The sequence below is a fragment of the Phalangium opilio genome, unplaced genomic scaffold (assembly GCF_054372755.1).
Source record: "Phalangium opilio isolate 3A_F unplaced genomic scaffold, DU_Popi_V2 ptg000031l_1, whole genome shotgun sequence".
NCBI lineage: Eukaryota > Metazoa > Arthropoda > Arachnida > Opiliones > Phalangiidae > Phalangium > Phalangium opilio.
Window position 1 is genome coordinate 4,110,495 of NW_028324158.1, and position 12,740 is coordinate 4,123,234.

General features: G+C 36.1%; 1 protein-coding gene across 1 annotated transcript; it reads right to left on the bottom strand.

Annotated features, from left to right (window-relative positions):
- Window positions 1-64: 64 nt before the first annotated feature.
- LOC149690113 (putative ATP-dependent RNA helicase DDX49) lies at window positions 65-11,706 on the bottom strand. The gene is made up of 8 exons (XM_089869662.1): window positions 11,591-11,706; window positions 3,656-3,793; window positions 3,315-3,553; window positions 2,483-2,677; window positions 1,677-1,948; window positions 1,463-1,617; window positions 422-622; window positions 65-338 (listed from the first exon to the last, which is right to left on the bottom strand). Exons 2-8 carry the CDS (start codon window positions 3,741-3,743, stop codon window positions 112-114), a joined length of 1,377 nt encoding a protein of 458 aa, XP_089725788.1. The 5' UTR covers window positions 3,744-3,793; window positions 11,591-11,706; the 3' UTR covers window positions 65-111.
- Between the last annotated feature and the right edge of the window lie 1,034 nt (window positions 11,707-12,740).

Sequence of the window (12,740 nt, forward strand, 5' to 3'; positions counted from 1 at the left end):
GCTAGCAGACGCCTCTAAACACGTAGAGGTTAATTAAGCTTACTCTAAAGATTGAAAAGTAATATTCTCACGATGATAAAATAATCTTTATTAATCTTCCAAAATAATTTCTCACGTCAATTTACCTTTCTTTGGCTTTTTGAACTTTTTATTTTGTTTCTTTTTCGCAACTTTAGTTTTCTTCGTGGCGGCTTCCTCATCCGGGTCTCTTCCATCCAAAATCAAACGTTTCCTTTTGTTAATGGCTTTTTTCTCGCCAAAATCCGTTTCTTCCATACGAATCTCAGCTTCCCTTAATGCCACAGACGCTTGGGTCATAATATTCAAAACTTCTTTCTCTGATAACATACATGATCATAATCACGAAAGTTGTTACCAAAGACCATAAATTACAATCTAAAGTGCAGTCATTAGTTAATACCGTTAGTTTCATAAAGAGTTAGCTTTGTCTTGATGAGTTCTTCAACAGAATGAAGCAAATTTATATCATGCTGCGATAGTATAGTAACAGCCAGACCGTCTCTTCCCGCTCTCGCAGTTCTACCCACACGATGAACATAGTCTTTCGCGCTTTTCGGGATAAAGTGATTCAGAACTAGTTCAACTTGCGGAATGTCCAATCCTGTGTAAAACGAAGGTTTAATATTGTACTACGCTTTGATACGCACACCAAAGATGAAAAAACCCAAATCAGGGTTCGTACAAAATTTTTGGAATGAAATTCCCTGACTTTTCCAGGTTTTCCCTGACTAAATTCCACAAATTTCCCTGACCATTTGCAATAAAGTACATGGCGAACGTATATGAAAACCAATCTATATTCACTCAAATAATTTTTGCACGAATTTAAAGTAAATCATAAATAACCTGAGCGAGCGAAGCGAACTCTGCGAATTTGGGGCTTTGCTCAAATCTTAGACAAAACTTTTTCTGGTCACCATTATACTTTAAATTTCCCTCCAATATATTTTTCCCTAACATTTCCCTGACTTTTTAGGTCCATTTTAAATTTCCCTGACTTTTTAGGCCCATTTTCAATTTCCCTGACTTTTCCAGGTTTTCCAGGTCGTGTACGAACCCTGCCTTCAATTTTGATAGGAGCCTGGACAGGGTTCGTACGAAATTTTTACATTGAAAATCCCTGACTTTTCCAGGTTATCCCTGACCAAATTTTGGCAATATCCCTGACCATTTTAAGGTGCTTACCAGAGCCCACTTCATCACACCTGTCTCATATTTAGAATTTCTCGAAGCATGGTTTGATATACCAAACGAAATCCCTGACATATCCCTGACTTTTTTAGGAAAAATGTTTAATTCCCTGACTTATCCCTGACTTTTCCCCTAATTTTCATATCCCTGACTTATCCAGGTCGTGTACGAACCCTGCCTTCAATTCAGGGTTATGGCTAAGTGGAATTTACGCTCGCCATAGGCTTGTTACGTAAAAATCATACGTTACCTCTGCTTGCTACATCAGTAGCTACTAAAACCCTGGCATTATTAGATTTAAATTTGGATAACGCTGCAACCCTTTCTCTTTGAGAAGCCAATGAATGTAAAGCCACACTATGAAAGCCCAGAGATCGTAATGTCATTGATATTCTCTGACAATTTCTGTAATTAGAATATTATTATTAGGAGTTAAATTGAATGTGGTTCAAAATAATTAATACCTGCATGTGTTTGTAAATACAATTATTGAACCTTTAGGTTTCTTTTCAAGAAACTTATGAATAATGTGTATCATATAAATGTCCCTGACATGTTTTGGTGCCAAAACGTATCTTTGATCCAATTGTTCTACAGTTGTTATATCTTTCTTTTGCGCCCAAAAGAATGGATTTGTAAGAGCTATTTCTTTCAGCTCCTCGAGAGTTTGCGTTATTGTTGCGCTGAACAGCAATGTTTGCCTCTTTTTTGGTAAGGCCTTGAATATAGTTTGTAGCTGGGAATTTTAAAAGAAGCGTATTTGTAGTAATAGCAAATACTACTTACGAATACGATTGCTTCTGAAGGAATTTTTAACAGGGTTCGTACAAAATTTTTGGTATGAAATTCCCTGACTTTTCCAGGTTTTCCCTGACTAAATTCCACAAATTTCCCTGACCATTTGCAATAACGTACATGGCGAACGTATATGAAAACCAATCTATATTCACTCAAATAATTTTTGCACGAGTTATTTTTATAAAAATTAGCCAATTAATTCGTTTAAATTTAATTTAAAGTAAATCATAAATAACCTGAGCGAGCGAAGCGAGTTCCGCGAATTTGGGGCTTTGCTCAAATCTCAGACAAAACTTTTTCTGGTCACCATTATACTTTAAATTTCCCTCCAATATATTTTTCCCTGACATTTCCCTGACTTTTTAGGTCCATTTTAAATTTCCCTGACTTTTCCCTGACATTTTAGGCCCATTTTCAATTTCCCTGACTTTTCCAGGTTTTCCAGGTCGTGTACGAACCCTGTTTAACATACCTGGTCATTGAAATGACCCTCTAGCAATCGATCAGCTTCATCCAAAACTAGAAACTGCACACGTTTCAACGTAAATGTATTGCAACTTTCTAAATGATCAGCGAGTCTTCCAGGAGTTGCTATAACAATATGAGGATTTCTGGCTAATTCTAATCCTTGCGTTACCATATCCATGCCACCAACAATCAGGCAATCCTGAACAATTACAACGTAACGTAAAATTTAATGGAGTGTGTTTAACCATAGCCCACTTGATCACGCTGGCTGCACGCGCTATAGAAGCCCGCTCAATCGACCCTAAGAATGAGAATAACATAGGTTCGGTCTAAACTTTCAAACCCGTCTGGTTTTAACATGGGCGTCTATGGGAGGGGACCAGTTTTTTCAACGTTTTTGACAATATTAGTGCATCTACTGGTTCAAATCTCTTGAATTTTTAATGAGACGTGTATTGAAAGGTTTGATATTATCCTGTAAAATTTAAAGTCTCCAGCTATAATAGTTTTTTTTATAAAAAATAAAAATCATCACATAGTAGAGAAATTTAAGGGGCAAAATTCTCTACTATGGGATGGTTTTTATTTTTTATAAAAAAAACTATTATAGCTGAAGACTTTAAATTTTACAGGATAATATAAAAACTGGTCCCCTCCCATAGACGCCCATGTTAAAACCAGACGGGTTTGAAAGTTTAGACCGAACCTATGTGACGCGCCGCATTCGCGAGTTAACATGTGAAAAAAATCGTTTGGACGGGCTTCTAGAGCGCGTGCAGCCAGCGTGCGTGATCAAGTGGGCTATGGTTTAACTTAATTGTTATTTTCGGTCAAACCTTAAGATTTATAGGCTTGCCAAACACCCTAAATTGGTCCGCAATTTGCATAGCGAGCTCTCTTGTCGGAGTCAGTACCAATGCAAAGATTCCATATGGATCTTCGCAGAGTTTTTGTAGTATGGGTAGAGCAAATGCTAATGTTTTACCGCTACCTGTTTCAGCGCAACCAATACAATCTTTTCCTGATAATATTGCGGGTATGCAATTGGCTTGTACTGGAGTTGAATTGTTCAAACCTTTATGATAATAATGAAATTTCGTTAATTTTCAAAATGAAGCTAGCGGGTAAATGGTAGTTTAATCAAAATAAACAGTTGAATCCCATGTTTAATGCATACCTAGAGCTTTGCATTGTTTCAAAATCCAATCGTTAAGTTTTAAATCACTGAACGACACACATTTTCCGTTAGTAGCATCTTCGGCCATGATTTTATTATGATTTTTATTTATTATGAATTTAAATGCCTCGCCTAAATAAGGGCAAGACTAAAGTACAGAAAAAATCGAATGTGCCTAAGGTTGCCTAAGGTCGGAAATCACTAAAATCCCAGTCGGGCGAAACGGCGGTAGAGGAAACTTCATCCTAAACGTTATTTTTCACCAAGGGGACCGATGGGGAGTAAAATACATTTAATTATAATTAAAAATGATTAACATTTTACGAAGTTAAGCTTTTCTATCATTCAAAACATCTAATTCTTTAAAAAATAACGATTTACTTTGACGGCGTTAGGACCACTTAACTCCGCCCACAATTCTGTACTTTAGTCAGCTTAGGCCCCTTTATGTTTCTTAATTATCCCGGCCTAATTCATTTAATTATTTCAATTAAAACCAATGTTATGAATTAAAAAAACACCCCCTTTCACCCACTGTAACTTTACACTTTATTTCCTTAAGTAATCCTTATTAAAACCACCCCAAATCACCCTTAGGCACCCGCTGAGTATGATATACTTTGTCAACCAATAATGAAACCGGATATTTCTGGCGGGTGATTCGAAAAATTCTGTACTTTAGTCTGTCGATCAATTTCGAGTTTATTTCCGAAAGTCGAGCAAATTAAATAAAACAATCGATTTAGAACGACTAATTATCATGGAAAAAGGCTTATTCAACATCTTTTATGATTATTCCATGCTAATTTAAAATTTTCGCCCCCTTAGGCACCCTAAAAAAGGCCATCTTTACACTTTAAATGCTTAAATTTTAATTATCAAGGTCTTCTTACACAATATAGCTTACAAATATAATTATAATTAAACAAATTAATGTGGTAAACCTTCATTTCTACCCTTTGGAAACCTCAAAACAACGAAATCCAAATATTCATCTTTAATTGATACGATAAAGGCTCGAAAGATGCCGGTAGTGCATGCGAGAAAGATATCTTCAACTTAACTCCTCCCACAATTCTGTACTTTAGTCAGCTTAGGCCCCTTTATGTTTCTTAATTAATTCGGGCTAATTCATTTAATTACTTCAATATAAACGAGTGGTATAAATTAAAAAACACCCCTTTTCATCCCCTTCAAATTTCCACTTAATTTTCTCAACTAATTCTTATTAATACGACCCCAAACTACTCTTAGGCACCCGCTGAGTATGATATATTTTGTCAACCAATAATCAAACCGGATATATCTGGCGGGTGATTCGAAAAATTCTGTACTTTAGTCAGTCGATCAATTTCGAGTTTTTTCGCGGAAATCGAGCAAATTAATCAAAACAATCGATTTAGAACGACTAATTATCATGGAAAAAGGCTTATTCAACATCTTTTATAATTATTCCATCCAAATTTAAAATTTTCGCCCCCTTAGGCACCCTAAAAAAGACCATTTTTACAATTTAAACGCTTAAATTTTAATTATGAAAGTCTTCTAACACAATAATAATTACAAATATAATTGTAATTAAACTAATTAATGTGGTAAGCCTTCATTTGAACCCTTTGGAAACCTCAAAACAACGAAATCCAAATATGATATATATTCATCTTTAATTGATACCATAAAGGCTCGAAAGATGCCGGTAGTGCATGCGAGAAATATATCTTCAACTTAACTCCGCCCACAATTCTGTACTTTAGTCAGCTTAGGCCACTTTACGTTTCTTAATTATCCCGGCCTAATTCCTTTCATTATTTGAATATAAAGAAGTAGTAATAATTAAACAAAACACCTTCTTTCACCCCCTGTAATTTACCACTTTATTCTCTCAAGTAATCCTAATTAAATCTATCCCAAACCACCCTTAGGCACCCGCTGAGTAGGATATATTTTGTCAACCAATAATGAAACCGGATATTTCTGGCGGGTGATTCGAAAAATTCTGTACTTTAGTCTGTCGAGAAAATTCGAGTTTTTTCGCGGAAATCGAGCAAATTAATTAAAACAAACGATTTAGAAAAACTAATTAACATGGAAAAGGCATATTCAACATCTTTTATAAATATTTAACGCCAATTTAAAATTTTCGCCCCCTTAGGCACCCTAAAAAAGGCCATTTTTACAATTTAAACGCTTAACTTTTAATTATCAAGGTCTCCTAACACAATATAGATTACGAATATAATTGTAATTAAACTAATTAATAAGATAACCCTTTATTTCTACCCTTTGGTAACCTCAAAACAACCGAAACCAAATATGGAAATATCGGGAAATATTCGACTTTTTAATTGGTTGAAAAAATACAATAAGCTATAGTCTTCAAATATCATATCTATCACGATACTAATCTTCATTAAAACTAGTTAATTATTTCCATCTTCTTAATTGCGTTACGAAAAAGGCTCATTAGGTGTCGGACGTGAACTTAACTCCGCCCAGAATTCTGTACTTTAGTCAGCTTAGGCCTCTTTATGTTTCTTAATTATCCCGGCCTAATTCGTTTCATTATTCCAATATAAACAAGTGGTATAAATTAAAAAAACACCCCCTTTCACCCCCTCTAACTTTCCACTTTATTTCCTTAAGTAATCCTTATTAATACACCCCAAACTACCCTTAGGCACAAGCTGAGCATGATATATTTTGTCAACCAATAATCAAACCGGATATTTCTGGCGAGTGATTCGAAAAATTCTGTACTTTAGGCAGTCGAGCATATTCGAGTTTATTCCTCTATTAATTTCCTTATCAGTCCCACCGATCATCTCCTTAAACCCTTCGACCACTGCCAATGTCTTGTGTTCTCGCGCCATAAAGTCGCGCACCTTTCTTCTTACTTCTTTTCAGCCACATCGTATGATGAACATCTACGATGTGGGTCTACTTTGACCTGCCCTGTTGTTGTTGTCGATGGGGGTGGGCGGGGCGTCGTTGTCGTGAAAGAGTACCGCATTTGGCAGTATAAAATTTTTCGTTCGTCATTGAAGGGAGAGTGAATGGGAGAGAATTGTGGTGAGGTGATATTTTCCTTTCGTGTATTTTAAAAGGAAGGGGATTATAATAGTAAGTATAAGCATAGCATTTAATTGTGGTTAATCATTGTGAATTGAGTTTTACGTTTGCTCGATATATTTAAAGCGAGAGAGAGAGAGAGCATTATTTTATTGCCTTAATTTAAATTGTAGGTTTCCTACCAGACTTGTAAATAGGGGGTACCAGGGAGCCTGTGACACCCAAGAAAATTCACAGGACACCCTGAAAAAATATTTTAGGGGGGTCGGGTACCACCCGGGTACCCTGAAAAATTCGGGGCGATGAGAAATCTCCAAGAGTTCAAGACTCAAAAGTGGAAGTAAAAGTTAAAAATACGCGGCTTTTCCTCGACACCAAAATAGTTCTATGCCTCAGTATGATATTCAAGTTTTTTATTTAAATACCCATGTCCACTAGGGAGCCCCGGGTACCCAAGAAAATTGGGCTTTTGGGGGGGGGGGGTCGGGAGCCCGCAGGGCTCCCGATTAAATTATCATTATTTACAAGTCTGTTTCCTACTCCCTTTAAATTCTCTGTCACCCGTCGACAATAAGGATTCCACACTTTCCACCCTGCTCCCCATTCAAAGAAATCGAGGAAAATTTTCAAAGCAAAAGCAAGTAGCCTATATAGAGTAATTTCGGTTGAGAGGGGGAGTGAACTGTTTATCCCCTACGTTAGGGGCAACATTGTACTAGAGAATACTATTTGCCCCCGGAAGGGAAGGGGAGGGGGATATCACTAAGGTTATGACGTTGCCATATATGGGAAAGAAATTACTCTATACTGATGTTATTTTTAGAATAGTTTTAAGGCACCGGGATATTACAATTATTGGGTGCTTTACCAAATTCTTTCTCTTTCAAACGCTTCTGGCCATAAGTTCATGTTAGAAATTTCTAAGATGCAAAAAGTATGCGTCGGCATAAGTCTATGTTGTAAACTAAAACTTTCTTTACGTGTATTTATCGGGCGTTAAGTACGTAATCATTTTACACTGTTAAAGGTAACTCGATCATCGAGGGGGTAATCCCTAAAACGTTCTGTTCTTCTATTAAGGGTTACTTGTGTGTAATCATTTTAGCATTGTTGTTTTTAGAATGGTCTTACGGGTAATAATTTTAGCAATATTAAGGGTAGCGCATCGAGGGGTTACCCACTCAAAATTTCTCTTTGTGTCGCACTATTACAATTATAACATAAATAAATTTATTGAAGTAAGGATTACGGGTAATCATTTTAGCACAGTTAAAAGTAGCGCATCGAGGGGCTATTCACATAAATTTTATGTACGCCTGTTAAGTAGGGTACGATGTGGCTGCTATTACTAGCCCTTGGGTCGTCTTCTTTTATTTAGGTCCGACTCACTGTCACCAACATCGTGCACCTTTCTTCTCATTTCTTCAAGTCCGACTCACCTTCGCCATAGACCAATTATCTTTACCCTTTGCCCCTTTAACTTTTATGTATTACTACTGTATTGGCAACCATGCAAAGGGTTTTAACATAGGAGTGTTATATTTAAAAAAATAGAAATTAAGGTAGGACTAAGATGTGCGTCGTGCTATTGTTAGGTTTGGTAAAAGGGTTTATAAATAAGAGGAGGTCCCGTACTGAGAATTCCCTGGCCAAAGAACATCCAGCCGGAGGCCCCAAGAAGTCCGTCGCCGTCTTAAGCCGACGCAGAACCACTCTGATTGTAGAGATTTTATTATTTATTTTACAGATGCAACTATTTGGTTTATATTTTTCTACTTCCAACTAGCTATATAGTTTATTTTTAATTTTGTCGCTACAGTTTTTGTTTTAAATAATTTTGTAGTTCATTCTTTTTCAATTATTTTATGTTCATAGATTGACTAGTTCGCTCTTCGCTATGATAAAGTAAAACCACTGCGTGACACACGCCGATGCCCAAACATATTAACTTGCCATGTCAGTCATTATTGGGAAAGAGATAAGTTCGTGCATTAAAGTCCACTAGAATAGTAAAATCTATAGCTCTTGCACAACCTTATGGATGGTCTTTCTCATATTTTCTCAGAAATTGTATGTTGCTAATTGCTCCCTAAGAGTTTAATTGGGTTTCGGTTTCAAGTATCCATCAAAATAATGCAACTTTTGATATAGATATTAAGCTAAATTATTTATACCTATATATTTTTTATCTTAGTGAAGAGGGATGTAACCGTTATATCGTCTCACAGTCCCTTTTTCGTTTTTGTCAATGCCCCTTTAGTTTTTTTATACCCGTTTGAAAGGTTATTGATTTGCTAAAAGCGACAGTGGATGATTCAGATTTCACCCCAACTCAACTTCTACTTTTGATTTTATAGTTTAAAGCCCTTGTTTTTATATTTTGTTTTCCTGACCTTTACTCATTATATCCCCTGTGCTGCAGTAAGTTGTTACAAGGGGTGAAAGGGGGGTGTTCTTTTAATTTATACCACTTGTTTATATTGGAATAATGAAACGAATTAGGCCGGGATAATTAAGAAACGTAAAGTGGCCTAAGCTGACTAAAGTACAGAATTGTGGGCGGAGTTAAGTTCACTCCCGACACCTGTAGAGCCTTTTTCGTAACGCCATTAATTAAGGGGATGAAAATAATTAACTAGTTTTAATGAAGATTAGTATCGTGATTGTATTTTTTAAAGCGATAAAAAAGTCGAATATTTTTCATATTTGGTTTCGGTTGTTTTGAGGTTACCAAAGGGTAGAAATGAAAGTTTACCTCATTAATTAGTTTAATTACAACTATATTTGTAATCTATATTGTGTTAAATTTAAGCGTTTAAATTGTAAAAATGGCCTTTTTTAGGGTGCCTAAGGGGGCGAAAATTTTAAATTGGCGTTAAATATTTATAAAAGATGTTGAATATGCCTTTTCCATGTTAATTAGTTTTTCTAAATCGTTTGTTTTAATTAATTTGCTCGATTTCCGCGAAAAAACTCGAATTTTCTCGACAGACTAAAGTACAGAATTTTTCGAATCACCCGCCAGAAATATCCGGTTTCATTATTGGTTGACAAAATATATCCTACTCAGCGGGTGCCTAAGGGTGGTTTGGGATAGATTTAATTAGGATTACTTGAGAGAATAAAGTGGTAAATTACAGGGGGTGAAAGAAGGTGTTTTGTTTAATTATTACTACTTCTTTATATTCAAATAATGAAAGGAATTAGGCCGGGATAATTAAGAAACGTAAAGTGGCCTAAGCTGACTAAAGTACAGAATTGTGGGCGGAGTTAAGTTGAAGATATATTTCTCGCATGCACTACCGGCATCTTTCGAGCCTTTATGGTATCAATTAAAGATGAATATATATCATATTTGGATTTCGTTGTTTTGAGGTTTCCAAAGGGTTCAAATGAAGGCTTACCACATTAATTAGTTTAATTACAATTATATTTGTAATTATTATTGTGTTAGAAGACTTTCATAATTAAAATTTAAGCGTTTAAATTGTAAAAATGGTCTTTTTTAGGGTGCCTAAGGGGGCGAAAATTTTAAATTTGGATGGAATAATTATAAAAGATGTTGAATAAGCCTTTTTCCATGATAATTAGTCGTTCTAAATCGATTGTTTTGATTAATTTGCTCGATTTCCGCGAAAAAACTCGAAATTGATCGACTGACTAAAGTACAGAATTTTTCGAATCACCCGCCAGATATATCCGGTTTGATTATTGGTTGACAAAATATATCATACTCAGCGGGTGCCTAAGAGTAGTTTGGGGTCGTATTAATAAGAATTAGTTGAGAAAATTAAGTGGAAATTTGAAGGGGATGAAAAGGGGTGTTTTTTAATTTATACCACTCGTTTATATTGAAGTAATTAAATGAATTAGCCCGAATTAATTAAGAAACATAAAGGGGCCTAAGCTGACTAAAGTACAGAATTGTGGGAGGAGTTAAGTTGAAGATATCTTTCTCGCATGCACTACCGGCATCTTTCGAGCCTTTATCGTATCAATTAAAGATGAATATTTGGATTTCGTTGTTTTGAGGTTTCCAAAGGGTAGAAATGAAGGTTTACCACATTAATTTGTTTAATTATAATTATATTTGTAAGCTATATTGTGTAAGAAGACCTTGATAATTAAAATTTAAGCATTTAAAGTGTAAAGATGGCCTTTTTTAGGGTGCCTAAGGGGGCGAAAATTTTAAATTAGCATGGAATAATCATAAAAGATGTTGAATAAGCCTTTTTCCATGATAATTAGTCGTTCTAAATCGATTGTTTTATTTAATTTGCTCGACTTTCGGAAATAAACTCGAAATTGATCGACAGACTAAAGTACAGAATTTTTCGAATCACCCGCCAGAAATATCCGGTTTCATTATTGGTTGACAAAGTATATCATACTCAGCGGGTGCCTAAGGGTGATTTGGGGTGGTTTTAATAAGGATTACTTAAGGAAATAAAGTGTAAAGTTACAGTGGGTGAAAGGGGGTGTTTTTTTAATTCATAACATTGGTTTTAATTGAAATAATTAAATGAATTAGGCCGGGATAATTAAGAAACATAAAGGGGCCTAAGCTGACTAAAGTACAGAATTGTGGGCGGAGTTAAGTGGTCCTAACGCCGTCAAAGTAAATCGTTATTTTTTAAAGAATTAGATGTTTTGAATGATAGAAAAGCTTAACTTCGTAAAATGTTAATCATTTTTAATTATAATTAAATGTATTTTACTCCCCATCGGTCCCCTTGGTGAAAAATAACGTTTAGGATGAAGTTTCCTCTACCGCCGTTTCGCCCGACTGGGATTTTAGTGATTTCCGACCTTAGGCAACCTTAGGCACATTCGATTTTTTCTGTACTTTAGTCTTGCCCCCTAAAGAACGCACATGGCCACAAACCGAGGTTACTGAGTTTCTCTCTAGGCTGGAGTACGATAGCAAGCAGACGACACTTCGCCCAGACCATAGCCAACTCGATCACGCTCACGAGTCACGACCGCAAACTGCTCCCGGCATTTTCTTAATAATATTTTTTATATTAAAAATATATTATAATATAATGATACACATTATGCATTATTATTATTATTATTAATGTCCTCTATCCTAAATTAATCCCATGGAATTAACTATCTGAAAACTGGTTTTCCGATTGGAACGACAGAGTCGACAGACCACTAGAGGGCGACATATCTTGTAGACCTCTTTTGGTGCTCAGTTGCTCCACGTGGTTGCTCACTGCTCAGAGGGAAAGTTTCTAAGGGGTCTCAAAGAACAAATCAAGGCTTGAACAAATACAACCACAACGGAGGACCACAAGTTCACAACCCAATAAATGATCAGCCTAGTGCCCTAGTTAGGGTTATCGTCTATACTAAACTCCGATTTCCTTTCACAGTCTCACAGATTAGTGTAAGTGGCGTTTACTTTTTAATTGGAATTTAGCACTGATCAGGGAGGAATGGAAAAGGAGAAATACTGTAAGAGCTTTTTAGACTGGCAACCGTAATTCTCAACTCTATCAAAGGGAGAGATGGTTGATAAGGGAAAACTAGTTTAGAACTTATCATTGAGAAGTGGCAACACATTTCATGCAAACGGGCACTATGAATTTATTTTCATCATTCTGACTGACTAGGCCAAAGAGTACACGAACCGACATGAACGAATTAATTTTGGAAAAACAGTTTTTTTTTGTTGGAGAGAGGGCGCAATATATAATACCCACGTGACAAGAGGGAACAAATTTTATCCCCCTTTCTCCCACTGTGCAGAACTGCTGATTAGGCTCGCAGTGTAGAGAATACTCTATAACGCTAACGCGAGAGGGCGCTGTCATGCATACCCGTAAAATTTACCCATAATACCCCGGTTTTAGGTTGGCCATAAGTTTTGGGTACTACCATAGCCCACTTGATCACGCACGCTGTCTGCACGCGCTCTAGAAGCCCGTCCAAACGATTTTTTTTACATGTTAACTCGCGTATGCGGCGCCTCACATAGGTTCGGTCTAAAATTCAAACCCGTCTG

Coding starts and splice junctions, on each gene's coding strand:
- LOC149690113 (XM_089869662.1), bottom strand. CDS start 3,743: ATGGCCGAAGATGCTACTAACGGAAAATGTGTGTCGTTCAGTGATTTA. Junction 3,554..3,655: donor GAAACAATGCAAAGCTCTAG/GTATGCATTAAA, acceptor ATTATCATAAAG/GTTTGAACAATTCAACTCCA. Junction 623..1,462: donor TACTGATGTAGCAAGCAGAG/GTAACGTATGAT, acceptor CGTTTTACACAG/GATTGGACATTCCGCAAGTT.